A 21,804-nucleotide genomic window follows, 5' to 3' on the forward strand; every position below is an offset into this window, starting at 1 on the left:
AGTCCTTGTTACCATGACCTTTGACCCTAAAATGAATTAAAAATTTTTTTCAAATGCAAGCTATTAAGAAAGCTTGTTAAAGTAAGCAAGTATGCAGAATACATTGGAATCATTAAGACCCTGATCTTTAGATTTTTTGACACCAAAAATCAGTAGTAACTTTCTCAAATGGAAGCCATGAATGTAGAAATTTTGGTCAAAGTAACTGGTATACAAGTTGAGTTACTGACCTTTTGATCCCAAAATCAATACATTTGTTTCTGGCACCAAATGCAACCTAATTACAAAGATTGGTAATGGCAGATGGTGGAGAGCTACAGTCACTGTACAGAAACGAAACAGGGACCAGACAAACATATGTACAGACAGATGGACACCATAAGATAATACTGCCTTATGATGGATATGTTACAAAAAAGCATTCCACCAACTGCAAGATAATATGTACTCAACAGTCTTGTGGTTATTACTCTTTATTTACAGTTCATTACACCAGCATGGGAGAAAGTTGGGAAAAACCATAATACTGAAAAGTAGGCTTAAATTCAAGGGGCTGCCCAGGCCCCCTTGGCAGGGATTGGGGTGTAGGCCTGAAGCTAAAAAGGAGTGATTTTGACACTATATGTTTGCATGAAAATCATAACTGAACAGCTGAAAATTCTGGTTCTTTAATATGAAGATTTCATATATTGAATCGTTAATACATAAATTTCTCATTGTAAATTTTGCGAAAAAAGTGCCTACTTTTTCACAACACATAATTTATCGGACAACCAACTAGATATATGCTGCTGTTAAAATCGTGGTACAAGTACATGTATTTCAGAAACTAACAGTAAGCATTAAAAAAGGGAACATGTACCCACAATGGATTACTCAAGAAATATGATCAGATATTCTGAACTTTTTCAAGTATATTAAACATAAAATTACAGTGCTTGGTTTTTTACATTTTATTCAATACATATCTGTTGGAATCAAACTGGTTATTTCTTTCTTTCTTTTCTAAATGACTATGCATCTGGAGTGTTCTCCCCATGAATGTCAGCACGTATATATATATTGTATAAAGCTGCTGAAATAGGTAATGCATTTTCATCCAAACATGACCAGCAGACAGGAGAAGTAGTCAGCCATGCTCTGATGTTTCAATTCAAAGGAATGTCTTTTCTTAACTATTTCTGCACATTTAGCATAAGCAAAATTTCAATTGTCCTGACCAGCGACTTCGAAGCCAGGAAAATGCAACAAATTATGTTTTCTTTAAAAAGAAAATCAATCTATGAAGCAAAGTGGTGAATACAGAAAACAATGGTAGAATGATAACACATTGAGGTATAGAATCAGCCAAGGTGTTTCACTCAAAATAATTCAGCAACCTTTATCCACTATCAATCCTACATGGTAAATGCAGGAATCAAATAGCAGTGAAATATAATAACGAGTTATTAGAGTTTCCATTGAGGGAAATGAATTATGGAGTTAAATATGAACTCATGATTCAGCAGAATACATACAAGGAGCCTCTAGTGAATTGGAGCACAAAAATTTCTGTGCGCTTGCTCAACCACTTTAACATCCTGCCCATCCCATAAAAAAACAATGGATTTGCACTATTTGGAAGATTGACCTGTCAAAACATTCTGAAGACGGAATTTCCATTATATGACAGAGAACTTTCACCTGTGCAAGTGTTATGACTGTTCACAAAATAAATCTACCCCCCAAACACCTGTTTTCACAATAGATGCCTAGTTATGCAGACAGTCCATTTAGAATCAATGCTCAATTTAGAAAAACGCTGACTCAGCTTGCACATTTCCCAGACTAGTTGTCTCTAGCTAGCACAACACTTCCTACAGACAGAGTAAGTCAATCTGCATATAATCAAGTTTCACCATTGAATAAGGTGTTACTGTACTCCAAAAAGTCACTTCAAATTTTATTTGATTTAGCATAGTAAATACTGGATCAAAAGTATGATCAGTAGGGAACAAGAGTTATGCATGATGAAACTTCTTCAAGCCATTATTTAAACAAATAGTTTCTGGTTATGACATTACGACCATTTAAATCAATTCAGCAACAAGCTAAAGCTTCAGTACAACTGAATGCACATGACATGGAAACAAAGTACAAATTAGATGTGTTTGTTTTTTTTGTTTCAGCCAGCCTGGGTGGTACAGCTTTCCAGAACATATATTCCACCAATAGTGTCATGAAGAAATGATTTCTATATGTTATGCATATCTATGGCGGAGAGCTCTAATACATCTGCCATTAAATTGTTTAAGAAAAACGACAATCCAGCCAATGAACAAGTGCATGTACAACCATGGTTAAAAGTGACAAAACATCAAAAACTGGTTTATAATTGGACAAGCATGGTTTTGTAATTTCATACAGACTGAATGGAAATTGATGACAGTTATTTTTTAGGGTAAATTAGAAAATACTAACAAAATACATTTTTTTCTGTCTTTTATAAACCAGATCATACCCCAGCCATAATGGCATACTCAAGTGTCAGTCGCAGAATGAACATAACTTCCAAATTAAGAAAGAGTTTGGTAAACCAACTTTAAATACCTTGTTTGTACCTATTATTGTATACAAATGGTTGTTTACTTTTCTGTGCCAAAAAGATGCAGGAGCTTGAGTGCATAGCTACTGTTTTTTTTACTGCAATTATTCATCATGATTTCACAGTGCTTTATGTATGAGGCAATGTAAGGTCACAAAAGCTTTGTTGTTACCCTCCACTTCAAAATGCCTGCAATAAGCACTCAACTACACTGTTGATCAATATACGAGGCAATGAAGAATGAAAAAGGTAATACAAGTGGACAAAATCCACTTCATTCAACACTGAGGTGATTTTATTTCTGATGTATTCTGATCACACAAGCATGCGTCCTTATAGTTGGTACATGCAATACAATAAAAAAAACTTGGTTGCAATTCTTCAGCATTACTGATATACAAGTACCATTGTATCATGTCCCCAACCATGTACCCTGAATTGATCAATCCACACAGCATGGAAATGAATTAACAAGAAAACAACAAAACTTCAGTAATCACCTATGCTACAGGTAATGTATCTATGGAAAAATAGTTTATAGATGATTCTAGTAAATAAATTAACAGAGATCAAATGTATGACTTTCAAGGTTCAAGTTTTCAAAGCAAGCAATTTTTAAGTTAAGATTATGACTCATATGCTCTCTCATTTTTCTGATGAAAAAGTAATTATGCCCAAATACACAATTCAATGAATAACTTATATGTATACTAGAGTTTTGGAGTATGTAATGCCTTATTTGTTAGTAAGGCAAAACACAAGTCCACATGGACTGACTTAATATGGCTGCTGGAAGTATTGTACTAGCATGGGATAACCTGCATGGGAAAAATGCAAGCTAAACTGAAGAAAAAAAGTCAATTTCAGAGGCAGCTTTTGAATACTCTATTCAGTACCTCAGCAGCTTCTTAAACGGACCAGCTGCTTGACTAAGACAATACTGCATCAACATTAATTAGTGATCATGTTGAACAACATAATTAATGAATTTATTAAATTAATCAACAATTTAATCAATTATATCATTCAGGATATCTATCTAACCTAACCATGAATTGCAACACATTGTAAAACTGCAGCTAATTTCTGCTCATTAAGAAATCACATATTTTATACATTTCTTCAATATTCCAGATTTTCAATTTTGAGATTTTTTGACCAATTTGATAGAACAAAATGTGAAAATCAAACCATCTGGAAATTCCTTAGGAGTCTAACCATGTAAGCTTTTGTAACTTTGGTGAATACTTTCCTTGATGGACTAAATATGATAAAATAGCACAGTTTATTTATGGATATAATGGCTACTGGGAAAATGTCCATGCATTTACGTTGCATGCAGGTGTACAGACCCTTATCTCCAACACCCAGAAGGTGCTTTTGATGTAGGTTCACTTCAACAGGACTTGTGGAAACATAGGCCCAAATGTACTTCAAGAAGTCAAAGGCAGCATTTAGGGAAAATATCACAAACAGAATGCATTCTGAAATGAAAACAATAAACATCTAAATTTACAAAATACATATCATGAAAAAAAAACAGAGTTCAAACCCTACAATACAAACAAGGGATAATAAAATCCCAGTAATAATCCAAGAATCATCTCAACTAAAATCTTCTCAAGAACAAATGACGAATAGAATAAACATTTTCAGAGCTTTCACTTCTATACTACTGGGTCTGGCCATGATCAAATAAATGTAGCAAATACATGTATGTTGACCATTTTTGCAAAAAAGACTTTTACAACTTTATATTAGTTCAATCCTGATAAATTTAAAACTTCATTTACTCTGACTGTACAATTATTGATGACCCAAATGTTGCCATAACAAATGGCCCCTTATATCCCCAAACATGAAAACCATTCAAAAATGAAATAGGGTTAAACAGCCACTTATCCTTGCATGTGTGGGTGCATGAAATAGAACCTGATACAGTTGAGATATTAAAAGCTAGTGTTTGTTTATGCAGGTCTCATGTGTGTGTTTGTTTATGACATCTGACAGTTTGGGTCATCAATCAATGTTCATATCTCTCCCTGTCATACAAAGATTCATGGATACTGGTACAAAAGCAAAGCCAGTAAAACAAACTTAATACTGCTCATTTTCCATGTAAAACAAACAAACTGAAAACGTTTTCCTCAAGTAAAGGAAAACAGACAAGGTTTATGCAATATTAAACTCACATACCTATGTACCAAAGGATAGTATGCCAACCTTCCAAGCAACTGCTAAAAAAGGTAAAACTCCTGAAAAACACAATAGAACTTTAAAGTCATATCTGTAGCCATTCATCAACAATCTTAACTAAAAGTCTGAAGAGGATATTTCTATCTACATGCAACATCAAAGATTTCTGTATTGTGTAGTGGGTGAATGGTAAGGGGTAACATAAGCAGACCTCAAAATTACTGAGAAAATCATGTCACACAGATCTAACACAGGACTTAGATGTTACATGCATCAAAAAATGTATTAAAAAAGAAAAACAAAACAATTATCTGTATCCATGCTAAAAATAGTCTCCACACCACTGAGTATGGTAATACCTTATGTACCGTATATATTGGAACAAGGTAAAATAATAATTTGTTGGCCTGTCCCAAGACTTAAGAAATGAAATAAATATATGCTGAATTTGTGCCCCACCCCATGGCAATTTTCGATAAAAATAATAAACAAAATGCTTCAAAATAAAAGAAACTAACTTTTTATTATTTATTATCATTTATTCCTCTTTTTTATCATGAGCATTAAAGAAAAAATATATCCACGAACTCCACATACATAGTATATGCATTGATTCTATAGTGTGTATGTCAAATAACACACAGTGTTAGGACTTGTCAGCCTGGTGTCAGGATAATGTGACTGGGTGGGACATCATGCTACATGTCTGCTGCATGATGCCCCAGTGCTAGAGATCACTATAAACTGTTACACTGCAGACATCATAGCAATATGACTGAAAAATTGTTAAAGCTACGCTAAAAATCCAAATCACACACACACACACACACACAAATAACACATAACATATTATTCACGATGTGCATAGAGACAAAAATCATGTTTGGCTGCATTCAGAATTATGAATATTGCATCAAACTGAAAACTGGACACAACAAAATTACAAAAGAGAGAAAGAAAAAAGGAAATATCAACCAACTGCTTCAAGGCACCTGCCATTCATGCACCACATGGTGAGTGCAAATGGCAATCTTTTCATTAGCTTGGTTACAAAAGGTATTATTAAAGCAAGTTGTTACTATGTATACTATTTACTATGAAGCCATCAATTCTTTTTTGTATCAATTACGATTACAGATGGCAAGCAAATATAAGTCCAGGTGTTGAACAAATACAACTGGCAGCCAGCAATAAACTCACTGTTTGAATTTACGGATAGGATATCAACTGCAGAGGTTATTTTATTACAAAACTGATGCCGGATTCTTTAAAGTATGGTGCTTTTTTTAAAATAACAAGTTGGTCTATTTAGGAAGCCAACTTTGGTTTCTTTTTACCAGTATTCATAGGAATTTTGAAAAGAAACTGAAACAATGGAACAGTTTTTAAAGCAACACAATCTAGTGCATCACGCACAAACATCAATGATGCAGCATCTCTCAGAAGATTTGGAGGAGAAAATAAAATCATTCATGACAGCCTGAAAACGATGATTTCACCAACAATGTGATCATAAACATAAATGAAACACAGTGTACTTTGATCTCACTCCTGGAGAGACTGTTGATAAGATGAGGATTAAAAGTGATAATTCGCACAACTGGTGCAGATTTAAAAAAATCTTAATTATGTCCTTGCAATTTCTGCTTCAGATGTGTTGCTTCCAATGATAGTTTTCCACATCATGAAGAAGCTATAAAAATATTCATGCACCAAAAGGATGGATCATATGTGTGCAGGAGAAGGATTGGGTTCATGGGATTATGCTGCAGTGGATTAAAGAGTTTTATCTCAAGTATACAGTTTAACATTTTACAAAAATAAAATATAAGTTTGAGTGCATTTTCTATTGATTTAAAAGATAATTTTCAGTTAATTTAAATGGTGTCCCAAAACTTACAACTAAATATAAATCAATGTGTCCCAGAACATACAGTGCACAAAAAATTACTTAAAATATTCATTTACAGTGTCACCAAAAATATGGTCTCCCAATATATACAGTAAACATGATAGCTATTTTGTTTTCTTCTCTGAACTTTTCATCATTTTTATGCCAAAACAATATACACCTATGGATGTGGTGATCTCAACTTATAGCTCTTCCAGTAAAATCAGAGTATATAAACACAAACATATTTTATTAGGTCAAATTATATGAAGGATATTTGAATGAACAGCTTTCATATGGGACTATAGCCCACTACAATCATTATTTCAGATGTCTGACAAACTATCCAACATTTTCCAGACGTCTCATATATATATATATATATATGTATATATATATATATATATATATATATATATATATATATATATATATATATATATATATACAGAGAGAGAGAGAGAGAGAGCAGGCTTCCTGAAATCCCTATAATTGCTGGACATGACAGCTAGTTTAAAGATTTTGACAGGCACATACTATGAGCAACCAGACATCTGTCATAGAATATCCCAAATATCATTATATCAATTGTCTTTAATTTGTTTATCCAATAAACTAATTTAAACCTGAAAGTAGGAAAATTCAAAGGTCACTGTATAGTTTACACATTGCTTCTTTGTTGCTGGTCAATCAACAGAGGTGTTGCCTATTAGCAGTGAAATGATTTATCAATATATTGCTTTATACATAGTGACTATAAATCATGTGGTTTGAAATCTGACCCCCCCCCCTCCAAACTGCATGCTAATTATTTTATCCCAAATGCATATCCAGACAATGATAACATTTATCAATGTAACGCAGACAGCACAGATGTGTCTACATGTATGATTTAAGTACTTTACTAGTTGTTTAATGACCACTTTTATGTACCAGTAATGGTTATCTGTTACTTCACACCTGGTCTACTTTCAGTGAATTTGAAGGCTACACTTCAAGTGTGTCATGCAGTGATATATCTTACATGCAGTTCTTATTGGTTGCTACAGCTTGGTAAAGTCCAGAGTAAAACAATAACCACCAATTAGAACTGTAGTTTAGTCACTGCATGACATACAAGAAGTTATTATTAAAAAATCTTTCCAAACAGATACAAAGCAGCAGAGAAAATTCAAGCAAAAGTGAATGATCTGTAAAATATTTAAATAATTCACATCTCTTTACACTGATATATGTAATAAACAACTGATCATGCATGATGCAGACATGATTTTAAAAAAATCACCACAGAATCAAAGAATGGTAGATTCCAAACTGAAAGTTACAGCCACCTTGTAAATCTGTAGAAGGGGAGTGGGTGTTCTCAATATTTTCTCTTTTTACTGACAAAGAAATGAGAGCATGCGGCCACAGTAGTTGCTTTACATCTGCACAAAACACAATGCAATCGATTTGTTGCTTGTATTATCCACTCCGACATTCTGATTTGATCTAAACAAGATGTTCATTGCACTAGGAAACTGCAGTTTATTCTGTTCTGATAACAATAGTATTAAGTAAAAACATGAAATTGGTAATGTTTTAAAAATAATAATGCAATGCAAAACAAAAGGCATGGATGAATCCTGTGTCTTATCAAATGGACCTAAAAGGATGAATAAACATCACTGACATCTAACATGTAGTCTCTTGAGAAATGTTTATTTTTTAAATCTCGTCAAAGATGCGAATGGCATATAAACAGATAAGCATGTATCTGTCTATAATTTGCATACTGGAAATATGTAAACACATAAAAAAAATGGCACCACCATACCAATGACAGACCTTCTAAAGTTAGAAAAAAGACCATCATATTCACACATGTATTGATAATGTATCATTTCATAGGCTGTATATCAATAATCATATCGATACATGGCAGGTGCTTCATTTCACCCTTACTGATGACAAAGTTTGTTAGAACTCAAATGCCTAAAGACTATACTGCTCACAGCTTGTTAACATTTCACCCTTACTGATGACAAAGTTTGTTACAAGTCAAATGCCTTAAGGTTATACTGCTCACGGCTTGTTAACATTTCACCCTTACTGATGACAAAGTTTGTTACAAGTCAAATGTCTTAAGGTTATACTGCTCACGGCTTGTTAACATTTCACCCTTACTGATGACAAAGTTTGTTACAACTCAAATGCCTGAAGGCTATACTGCTCACGGCTTGTTGGGTAGAGAAGGGCTACTGAATCCTATAGTGTAATGAATTTCAAATATTGGATTCTCAATGAAAATATTTGTTTGCTAAATGTTTTTTCTTCTTCAAATTGATTGGTTATATGTGCTTAAATAAAGCAATAAAGTATCAATATAGATCTTAAGCAATCACTATTCATCTCGTCAAAATGTAAGCATAATAAGAACGAAACCATAACCATTAGACAGTGTTTGCAGACAAGAGATTTGACTTATGTTACCATGAAACATGTTGATGGATATGTTTGATATCATTGCAAGCTCTGTACCTCGGAGTTGGCAAAATTTATAGTAAAATATGTTTCTCCAAGATTACCTACCCCATTTCATTTAACATTTGGAATGAAAGCCTGCTTACCTACCAAATCCAGCATTGTTAAAAGATGAAAATTCATCATTTTGTTAACATCTGAAAGACAAAGGACAATAACTCTTGTCATTACTTCCCCTTGCCACCACTAGGTGTTACAAGTATTAAGCTGGTCAAACTAACAACACGGATGCTTGCACAACAGAGTGGTTGGGAGGGTCTTCAAGTAATGTGTTCGAGTTAGATCTCTCAGAGAAACAACTTACTGAAAAATTTACTTTTGAATACATTCCCCAATCACATTAGCATTAGAAAAATAGGTAGTAGGTGGAGTTATGCTTAGCATCCTACCTCTACCTTGAGTATCCTTCTTGCGAAGAAATATTGGATTCACTATGTGAATGATAACCTGTTCTCTTGCTTAAAGCTCCATAGCTGTATAAGGATAAGATGCTTACTAAAGTTTTCTTAACTGCAAACTTCCCTGGTGAATCCAGCAAAGCTTAGATGCTGTGCTGGTTTTATTAGGTTTAGCAAAGCCACAGGCTTCAGATTTTATCTCTTTCGCAGCTAAATCCCTAAGATTAAAACTTGGGAAGGTTAGTTTCTGTGATCTCTTGGATAGAAACATTGCTCACAGAGATTGTTCTAATATCATGAGCTGAAATCCTCATGAGGCAACTTTGATGTTTTGGGATGTTCGAGTACACCAAGTGTGTAACCCATTTAAGCCACAAAGACTGGGCTGAGAGGTGATATCATGCTCTCCTGCCTTCTGGGGGAGAAAGAGTCTTTTGCGACTGCCATGAATTGTGTCTGTGCACTTCAAGTAGCGATTGAGAGCATGGCCATTGCTCTTGACATATCTATAGATGAGCGGGAGTATACGATGACTTTATGACTGCCCACTGACAGTAATCCGCTTTTTGCCATGAATCCTGGTTGTGTCATGTGGATCACCAAACCAAACAATCTAAATAGTTCATGTAGACTGAAAGGGCATGTAACTCACTCACCCTGCAAGAAGAAGCTATCAGACAGATATATAGACAGACAGAGAGACAAACAGATAGATATGCACAACATTGTGATAACTGAAATTTTAATAATTTTATCTACTGAGTTTTCAGTGAAATGCAAGAAAATAGTCTCAAGGAAAGGAACTCCCAAACTTCCAGCCATAAAAGTTCAGGACTTCCAAATAATTAAAACTTAGAGAACCCTTGCATGAGGTCACAATTTCATAACTTATACTAATACGCATAATTAGGGGAGGGGGAGCAGAGAACGAGAGAAAATTCTGAGATTTACTTTTTTTGCCCAGATAGAATGATTATGGTAAAATGGTCTTGTCAATTTCAATTTGTGCTCTTTTCTCCAAATACAAACTGGATTCATTACTCATTACATTAGAGTTTACTTGCCCCACAATGATTGTTAGTTGTCAATGCTTGAACACATGAACATGAATTCTTATAAATTATCTTACAACTCACATTTCCAAATATATGAGAAAAGCAAGAAAAATGTTGATGAAGGTCCACTGGAAACACTTGCGAGCATTTTTCCAAGATTCCCTTTTCTTCCAACTCTGATCTACTACAGGGCTGCTTGTGTTTCCAATGGGAGATGACATCTTCCAAATGGTAACTGGAAATGAGAAGCAGGTCATTATTTAAATTAATAATACTGTTGATTTTCTCAATAAAAATAGATTTTAGAATTTAAAATATCTACTCTTAATATTTACTTTATGTCTTGTATGATTTGTCACACGTTTCCTTAAAATAGCAACACCATTTATTTTTTTCTCATGGACCAATTTCTCTATTGACTTTTTTCCAGTTGTGCAGGTGTTCTTGATTCTTGTTTAATTCAAAAGAGGTAAAATGTTCAATTAAATTACAACAGTACCACCAACTTATGCCTTTATCACATTTCTTACCACAGGACAAAAAGAATAACAATATTCTGTCAGTGTTTCCCCAAGGGATGCAAGATTGGAAGAACTAGGGGTCACATTAGAAATTTGGAGATCTCTCATGCACAGATGAGGATCAAGATTAACACTGTTTCTGTGCCAATATTTGATTGAATAAATAAGTTTAAAACAAAATTGCATTAAGCAAACACAATAAATCAAACTTTCATCTCCTCAAATATAGTGAATTCTGTTAAAGAAATCATGAACACTTCAACTGTCCTTGACATCAAATTAGAGATGAAAACAAACAGATACTGAACTCTATAAGCAAGCATAATAAAATGAAATTGTAAGCTTTTACATGTTACTTTTATTTTCAAGATACCCAACCTTTCAAAGATCATGAACATTCTCTAAATGGTTTTAACTACCATCACATGGATGCAAAAACATTGTCAATGCTTTTTGTTGGGGATGCACAACAAAACAAGATTCCTTTTTCCCAAAACTATGGACATTATTTCATGAAAGAACAGTCAAAATCGAAACTAGGTTTCTGACTTTTGTTTTATTAGTAAAATACTGATGCCGTGATTTCATTGCAAGTAATAGTGAAACTTCTTCTCATCCTTGAGGAAATCTTTGAGTTCCAATTCTGGAATTTAAGCACAGTACAAACTCTGTAACTCACCTCTCCATAACGAACATCTCTGTGAAACAAAGCTTTGTATTTGCAAATTACTAATTTTACTTGGTTACCTTGCAATCATAGTTTACATTTATGAATGAGTAGGCTAATTTATGGTAGTTTAATTATACTGCTTACAAAATAATAATTTTCATAACAGTGTTTGATTGATAAGTTTACACATGACTGTGACTGCTAGATCTTCTGCAGGTAGAATTTGCATGCTTTTTAACTTTTCTTGTCCAACCCCTTTATTTGATTTGATATAGAAGACATAATTAACGTGACAATACAAAGCATGTTCACTTTTAATTGAGTGCAACAATGGAATAAATACTTCAGAGATCAAAATATGTGGTTGGTGGTGACTTACTCTTGTAGACATAACAGTAATGGTAGATTGACATTTTTTGTGTATGAAAACAAGAATGCATATTGCATTTATGCTTATGAAGCCAAATTAAAAGATAGAACTTAAACACAAATGCCACTTGACAAAATTAATTTAATTGTATTTATTTTTTATAGTGTTGACACCAGTAAGGGTGACATTTTCATTCATCAAAATTTCATTGAATATTGTTATTTACAGTGAACTGAGAATGTTGTTTGGATGTGATGTGATTTTGATTTTTAACCTAACTTTAAAAAAATTTCAGTCATATCGCTACGATGTCTGCAATGTGCCAGTTTATAGTGATGTCTAGCACTGGGGCATCATGCCGCAGACATGTAGCATCATGTCCCACCCAGTCACATTATCCTGACACCAGGCCAACCAGTCCTAACTCTAACCTCTTAATGCTGAACGCCAAGCGAGGCAGCTGTTAGTACCATTTTGTAAGTCTCTGGTATGACTCGGCTGGGGATCGAACCCACGACCTCCCGCTTCTGAGGCGGACGCTCTAACCACTAGGCCACCAGAGCAGTCAAATGTTGTTTGGAAAGAAAATTTAACAAAACAGATGACTTCATTTCAAGAATTTCATGATGTTAATTCATATTTCCAGGTACTATCAACCATTTTCAAAGATAAAACAAGTATTATATCAAAGATTCAGTTACCAATTTTGACAGCAATTTTCTTCACATTCAACAAATAGGGGCCAATTTTGTGGGGTATTTTTTTTATTTTAAAAAATAGGATCCATGTGTGAACCCACATTATAAGCAGGTTCTCAAGTTAACTGGGCACAATTTATTGAGGGAGTGGTATACATATATTTTCTGAATTACTTTTCTTTCTAATCAAACAAATCATTAATTACAAGACAAACTGTGTATCGGCATAAATGTAATCACCTTTTTCAACCTCAAAATAAATTAAAACTTCACCACAAGAGTGGTGATATTAACCAAAAAAATACACTACACTAATGGCCATCAAACATTTTAAACTGCAACTCTGCCAGCTATCACAAACTTTGAATGTTTTCATTGCCAGATACATTGTTTTAAAACAAATATTCATTGTGAACTTAGTTTTATCACCTTTTGTGACTCTGGACATTCCTAGCACCACCAGAGCCATGGGTGGACATCTACTAACAAAAAGTAGTACATTGTTCAAATTTTTTTCTGATAAAAAAGCACTCCAAGGAGGGTAAACAGGATCCAGATTTGGAGGGCAGCAAGCCCACTCTACATGCAACATTACTGAATGCACCACCATTTCACTTTTTTGTAAACAATAGAGATATTGATAGTTAAATCATCTATATCAGCAAGATGCTTATCAAACTTTTATGCAACTGAAGAATATCAATTTGACCTGGGCAAGTTGCATAGTTATTGCAGTATGATTCTGAGCTATTGCATCACTCACTCACTGCTGTATGTCAAGTCAAGCTATTATATATGCCAAGATCAGCATTCCAAACTGATGAAATGGCACACATATGTATAACTGATATTTTGGGGCCAAAGTGGGCAAAAACCATCTTCCAATTTTCCCAAAGATGATAATACTGGTAATACAGCAGATTCCAAACTGACCCTTCACAACTATCGTGAACTAGTTCATACTCAATCCACAAGCCTGTTTCTGTCAGCACCAAATGGTCACTGGGGGTAAAATGATCTCTGCGTAGAAGCAAGTTTGGCAATCAGTGTCATTTACATCGTTCAGGTATATAGCAAGACCACTTTTTCAAATAGCAATCAAATTAGTTTTTGCTATTGACTCTGCTGTGTGTTGAGTGATTTTTTTTGTTTTTGAGACATAAACACCAAAAGCAAATGTGAATGCTTTAACTTAAATGTTGCAGAATACACTTAGTAAGTTTTATAAGTCAATCGTTTTGTTACTTCATGCAAATAAGTGCACCATATCAAAATTTGGTGTTGGAAAATATAGTCAGACACTGATGTTAACAGACTGAAACTCTACAAGATTTAACCAGAGCTAAACATGCAAAGAGAAGTCAAGCTGGAAAAGGGCTTTACACCAAGCGGAGAATTGAGGGAATCTACATTGAACATAAAAAGAAATGAGATCACAGTAAGGGCATTAACCATGTCTCAGGACAAAGAGAAGTTCTGAAAGTGAATCCGTTTTGTGTTTGTTATTTATTATTATTTTTTATAGTTGCTTATAATGTCAATGTGCTATGATTTACTTTCTTTGCATTTCAGACGTAGACATTAATTTCTAATTTGTATTAAGCAGTGTTTCCCTTTTGCGCTTCAGAGACCCCAACATTTTTAATCTGACCTCAGTTTTCATACCAAAGTATGTTTTTTTTACTCAGTCTGACCCGCAGTTTTGACACCAAAGAGATTTTTGACTTTTGCATTGATTAAATATACTAATCAAATGAGTACGAGCAAGTGATGCTTAATGAGTATGAGCCCAGAGTTGGCTAAGAAACTGGGTTTAATTGCAGGTAATTCAAATAAATTTTGTTATACCTTTTAAAATTTGAGGCATATTATTTTTTTATACATACATGTACTATAACCAGCACAAGTCCAAAAATCGAAATTACATTTCATTCAGCGAAAATATGTGCCTCATCAATTAAGCAGCAATAGTTTATTAAAGACTACAGGTTATATGATCACCCAGAATGTTTAAAGGCAGTTAAGAATAATACAGTGGTCCTCAAAAAAGTCAAGCTCATATAACGCAGTGTAGAACGTTTTATATACCTCCAAAGGTTACTGTATCACAATTGTTGAATGGCGCGCTTCGTTCCACTTCCTGTCATACTAATACTCGAGCACTTAAGTTTAGCGGAACTATGAGACTAGTTAAACATTTTACGTTGGTCGTATGATGTTGAATTGAATTGTTAAAATAAATAAATAAATAAATAAATAAATAATAATAATAATAATAATAATAATAATAATAATAGTTGTTGTTGTTGTTGTTGTTATTATTATTATTATAATTATTCGTGTCACATTTAATACACATTCCCCAATTTTTATATGGCACTAAATAAAGTATAAACAACCAAACAATTCTACGAGGATTTAAGGCTAGATAGTCAATACTTTTTTTCCTTTTGGGTCGTATCTTGTGCATAATCTAGTCCTCCAAAAGGTAGATAATATTTAATATAAAACAGGTAGTCAAAATGCACACAATCAGGCAGAGTAGTCACAATATATAATCACAGTAATATAATCAATATTTTAGTGAAGGATGACAAACATAAACAAATTTGCTCTCATCTATATAAATTAGAATTGCATCACACATAAAAGAAAATACACAATAAAAATGTTATGAGTGAAAGAGATTTTTGCCTAAGGTGAAGTAAAAATCTACATAAAGTCAACGGCTACGTGACCTCTACCTGCACATGAAGAACTGAAATATTAAGAGTGATCTTGACTATATATCCTTTGTTGCCATCTTTTGTAAAATAATGTCGACAGTAATTTAAGACGGATGCTCAGTTATTAATAACTGATTCATCATCTGAGCTTCGTGATCACAAAATGTTTAGTTCCAGAGTCAACGATCGCAGATCATATATTTATTATGTGTATAGCAACCATAAAAGGCTCAAAATGTTATTCTAATTTTAACATAAGAATAGAAAATAATTTCCTCTTCTACAGGAAATTTACATAGTGGACAATTTCTATCTCTTACATGAATATGCCAATACCCACCCACATAACCCTTTAAAATAAATACAAAACATGAGCACTTATCATCGTTCTGATCAGATTTAGAGGAGGGTTCTACCGAACCAAACTCACTACTTCCAGTTCAAAAATAGTATACCTTTCAGTGTAACAAAGATGACATTTTGTCATTGCATGCGTAACAAACCACCACTTTTAAACCCTAATCCCTTAGCTAAAACCCTGGATTCGCTGCTGTTTATATGAAGTACAAGTTGTATTTAATGTTAGAGCACTCTCATAGTATTTCACCACTGTTTTTTCATTCGCATGTTTTAACAAAATAATTTCCTGACTGAATATTTCAGATATATTTGTTTTGGTTTTCATTTTACTAAAACAATACAGTGACGAGAGATCATTGTTCGAGTGTGGTTTCTGTTTCATAACATACGTCGTTTTTTTGCGCACTTAGAGAGTATATTAGAGGGTGCGAGTTTTACACCTTCTCTGTTTGTTTGATATTTAAATTTCCACACACGAGCTTCTCACAACAACTAATTCATTGTTAGGACACACATTTACCAACCCATAGCACACGGTGCACCAGTTGCGGTCACCTTCTAGTCTACGAACAATTTACTAAACAGCAACTAGCACAGTCTATCCTAAACAAAGCTTATATCAGTCCTGAAATTTATAAAGGATCAAATCATACACATACTAAAAACATTTTATTAAAAAGAATTTGTTAAACAGATACACATCTTCATCTACCTGATGGTAATTAATTTTCAGCTGTGTACTGTCGTACATAGTCTTCTGAAGTTTTTTATTTTATTATTATGCCGTCTCTTGTTAATTGGGGAACATGGATTCACGTAACGCTCCCAGTCAGTACGCAGCCAAGGCTCCGCTCCAGGTGGTGGAAGCAAAATATCCAACTTGCAAACCGGGACCCCGAGTGGTCTAAAGCACTATCCGTCACGGATCACTGCCATCTCACCTCTGTCTGCGTGGGCTCGAGTTTCGGGCTCGGCCAATGTGGATAGTGAGAAAGCTTGCCGGTAGCTTCTCGTGGGCCGGTGGTTCTTTCTGGGGTTTTCCCTGGTTCTTCCTCCACCATTAATACTGGCCGCCATGTATAGCCTATCTTGTGCTGAAAAATGGCGTTAAACCCCATAACAACAGCAACAACAACAACACCCAACTTGCAAACCGAATTGAGCATTGAATCCTGGTTACGTGCCACTATCAAGAGCAACCCCCGACTTGTACACCATTGGAGGCTTTGACCTCATCTCATCAACGCCAGATTCCAAATTCGGCCGTGCAACGTATGCACGCTGTGACATCACTGATGCCATTCCAGTTTCCTCCACCAGATTCTGCGATGTGGTCCAGGTTGGAGGGTATAAGATTACTAATATCTACAAACCGCCCAGTGACAATTGGGACAACAATATGCTTCCAATTCTCAAACACCCAGACGATGCTATTCGCGACATCAACAGTCATCATCTTGACGGGGGCTACTCGCACCCAATGAAGAAGGGGAACACTTGGTAGACTTGGCAATGAAACATTGAAAATCTAGATCTAGTTAATTTTGTAAAGTTGTCGCTTTCAGCAATAATAATTTACTAACTAATTTAGCAGCTCATTGCCATCAATATCATTTTTTTATTTATTTTTCACGACAAATTTTTTACGTAAACAATATTCAAGACCGGTGAGAAACCACTGTACGCACTTTCAATGTTTGTATGTCCGCTGGCGCGCCACCTACTTTTAGATTTGTCGTTTTAACTTTATCTTGTCTTCTTATTTTCTGATTGCTAGTCTTATTCACATTCCAAGGTAAGTTTTTCTCAAGATCGACGTAAATTTTATTATAACTTTTTCCATATACGTAAACCAAGACTGCATACCAAACTCCTTCAAAATTTTTGAATACATATTTCTAGGCATAACAACATTTTCGCTAGCTGTATTTATGTTCTCTTCTCTAATTTGGAGAAACCGTTCAGGATTAACAATAATTTATAATTCTTCGTGATGTCTTTTTTATTTTTTAAAACAATCGAATTTCCACACAAAATCCCTGACAAAGAAATATTTATTTCTTATGGCATTTATTTATTTTGACATTTATTTGTTTTGAAGTTATATTTACAGATCTATAAAATAGAATGTGTACGTTGTTGATTAAAAACCTGTTATCATCTCCGTCTGACAACGCTGCCTTGATCATAGTTCTTTGATAGATTTCATGCTGATTAGACTTACGTAAGTTCATTTCTTGAAATGTTTCCTCGTGGTTGAATAAGTAATCACAGTGCATATCAAATATAACATTCTTTTTTATCTCATATTTTTATGAATTTTTTTATGCCATTGCATACCATTTTCTCTTCATGATGAGTTTGTTTTAAACAAACAGTTTTTTCCCTAACTATGATGCAACATTTTAATAGGTATGCTGTTTTTCTCGTCTTTGAAAAGTCCTGATATTTTTCTGTTTACCCGTGGGAAAACAAATACCTTGACCTTAGTATAATCGCTCATACCATAAAATGTATCGTTTTCTTTCAGGTGACTCTAAAAGTTATCATTTTTAATATAAACGCATAATGCATACATATCGGTCATAAGAAATTGAATCAAACAATCATTTTTCATTCCAACTTATTGCAGTAGAATTCAAACACCAATAAAAATATAACTTTAAATCCACCATAAATTGTCTTCTATTTTTAATTTTTGTTCTCATTTTCCTCTTTTCGATGCTAATTAAAATCATATCAGCATCCAATTTTGTTTTTATACAAGCTTAAAGACCGTTTCAGCATTTGGAAATTTCTTTTAACTTCAGTGGTACTTTAACATTTGTCTTTTTCCTTGCCTTCTACCTCTGTTCTCTGACTACACTGTTTTTATCAATTTAAATTAGCCTTTCTCAAAATCGTACGTGTTTTTCTGCCGTAAACTTGTATTTGGTTCAGTGTAGAATTTAAGCTACGCTTGCTTTTCAGACACGACTGATGTATCCATCGTTTTTAATTGTAAACTCAAAAGAACGAAACGCTGGTTGTATATTTTTTTCTTCTTCTCAGTACAATAAACATTCTTGGGAGTTCTGATAATTTATCCACACAAAGTTTTTAAGTGCTAGTGTAAGCATTCGTGTAACTTATTCCTTTTCTCTAAATCAGCCTCTAGAACATAAGGAATTTCATTGTCTACTAAGGCATTTAAGTGATTTCGTTCTCTCCATCTAATTTGTTCAATAGTTGAGCATCTAAATATTTATTCCGGCATGTATTGATACTGGACAGAATCGTATGTGTTGTTCTTTTCAAAGTACATCACGAAGGACTTCGGTTTAGACTTCTCCATTCTATTAACTTTGAAGTGATAATGAGTATAGTTTTCGTGGTATTGTGTATATTTTGCCTGGTATTCCGATCTCAATAATCAGAAAAAATGGTAAACTGCCAACAATTCTTATTCTATTACAGTTATCTTCAAACTTGCAACAAAAATGACGATCTTCTTTCAATCATGGTTGAACACTGTTCTATTTCGTTGCTGTTGTTGTTGTTTGTTTCTTACGGCGTTGATTTCTGTGTCTACGAAGTTGTGCTGTTTCACAGTTCTACTTTGCACAGACTCTGTCGTTTGACCTTTCTTTGGAATCTAAGATGTTCCTGTTTTTAAATTTCAGCTTCCTTCACAAACTGCTATTCGTCGTTCAAATTTCTCTTCTCTTTGTGTCTCTGCCATTGTGTCCTGCTTATCTTTTGCTCAGCTTCATCTTTCAGTCTTGTGCGTAATACAGACATTGCTTTTTTTAACTTTTCGTCGGGTTCTGAGAATTTCTTGTATTTGATTTTGAAACTGATCAGCAATATGTTGTTCTAATATTTTTTTGTTTCTTTGTTTTTTTAATTATCCATTTTTACCCTTAGTTTTTAAATTTCGTCGACGATGGAGATTGGTAACAATGTATCAAGAGACTGACCTCAATTGGGCGGAACACTAGCAACAATGTTGCAAGTGGCTGACCTGAATACGCGCTACCCTACGTAGAGACAAATGCAGCAGAGAAATATACATATATAACACAGACATAAATTGATGAACATCAGTCTATCACACAACCAACTGTACAAGCAACAAAACAAAATAAGGCAAGAAAGAAAATCTTTTCGAATCATATGAGTGGTCCTTAAAAGGGCCTTTGAGTTTCTTCTATTTTCATGCAAACCCGAAATATACTATTCACATAGAGGGAAGAGGAAAAAGAACAAACCCCAAATATACTATCCACACAAACATACGAGAATTCATTCAAACACACACTCTACCATTCATACGAAATGAAATAAAAACACTCTACTGTCCACACAAACGTACGCAAACGCATACAAACACACAAACACACACACCACAGAGGGAAGAAGAAAAAACAAAACCAAAAATCTACTATCCACACAAACGTACGCATACAAACACACACACACACACACACACACTCACACACACACGCGCGCACACGCACACACTCTCTACTATCCACACAGAAGGGAAGGGTAAAAAGCCCAATATCTTCCTGAACGCCCAAAAATGTCCCCTAATAGAAGTGCACACCACTCACTGGCTAAGAAAGGAACGAAAAGGAAAGGAATGAAAAGGAAAGGACTGCCTCCTAGTTCACCCATGCGAAAAAAACTCATGCAACCAGCCTCTAAAGACGTCGTCGATACAGTGTGTGAATCTTGCATCAACGTCTTGAAAGGCACGATACCTTTGTCTCCACATCATAAATAATGCTTAGCCAAGCATCGACATGTTCTTCGCCAAATGGTCCAAAAGAAAATACCCATCCGTCAAAAGAAGATGTTGGTACAACGCGGAGGAATTTTGCCCATCTTGTTAGGACCCTTGCTGAAAAGAGTATTGGGAATAATGCTGGGAGGATTCATGGGGGCAAGATAAAAAAAGGACCAAGAAGATAAAAGTTACCTCTGGAGTCAAAAGATCTTAGACGTGACCATTGAAATCCGATGGAAGGACGAAAACTGGCTCTAGTGCCTTACAAACGATGGATGGAACACCATCGTTGGAAAGAACAACAGACTCCGCATTTGCATCTCAATCCTCATTTGACCGAGATGCCCCACTTACAACACGAATTGCAATCGTTGATGGATCAAAACGATTTTTCCAAAACAGGAAAATCGCAAAGGTCAACTGATGCAACAACTGCAACCCATTCAGCAGAAAGCTTTAGACGAAACAGCTCTGCCAACTCCGAAAGGTTTTAACACCATCACCATCACCACCACCCCACCATCACCCAGCGGTCAACACAGACGCAGTGCCACGAATGCCTGAAGAAGAATAAGTACGAGAAGTCATTCAAACACAGTCAGCAGTTCTCATTCCTAATAAGATTGCAGCGTCCTTGTTGGCCCCTTCTCCCACTCCCCAACGATAAGAACTTAAATTTGGGTAAAAAAGATGTCCACTCATCCTTCGATATAAGTCAAAATAAAATAAGGGAAACAAGAAGTGAAAACAGAAAAGAAGACCAAAGCCATCCCATTACCACCACCACCACTGCCATAACCAGCCTCATTTTCTACCCCGTGGCACTTCGGACACATAAAGACGTTTCCGACCACCACCATTTCGCCCCATCCAAGGTAGCATCAGCAAAGAGTGGGTGACTTATTAAAAAATGGTGAAGGTGTTAGGCAGCATTTATTACGATCAAGCCCATCCTTCATGTTACGGAGTAGTTCAGCAATTGTATCGTGCTGCCAAAACCCGTCGCAAACGTCTCCGTTTACCTCAAGTGCAACGATGGTT

The 21,804-nt window shown here is 34.8% G+C and overlaps 1 protein-coding gene across 1 annotated transcript in view; it reads right to left on the reverse strand.

Moving 5' to 3' along the window:
- The window catches only part of LOC149789433 (transmembrane protein 209-like), a 67,228-nt gene extending 52,185 nt beyond the window's left edge, over positions 1–15,043 (reverse strand). Inside the window, exons 1-4 of the mRNA XM_089975520.1 lie at positions 14,995–15,043; positions 10,729–10,882; positions 4,781–4,839; positions 3,937–4,068 (exon numbers count right to left, since the gene is read on the reverse strand). Coding sequence (XP_089831646.1) covers positions 3,937–4,068; positions 4,781–4,839; positions 10,729–10,868 — 331 coding nt within the window. The 5' untranslated portion in view covers positions 10,869–10,882; positions 14,995–15,043. The remainder of the gene's footprint in view (positions 1–3,936; positions 4,069–4,780; positions 4,840–10,728; positions 10,883–14,994) is intronic.
- Between the last annotated feature and the right edge of the window lie 6,761 nt (positions 15,044–21,804).

This window comes from Sinohyriopsis cumingii, chromosome 11 (assembly GCF_028554795.1).
Source record: "Sinohyriopsis cumingii isolate HCF-2022 chromosome 11, ASM2855479v2, whole genome shotgun sequence".
NCBI lineage: Eukaryota > Metazoa > Mollusca > Bivalvia > Unionida > Unionidae > Sinohyriopsis > Sinohyriopsis cumingii.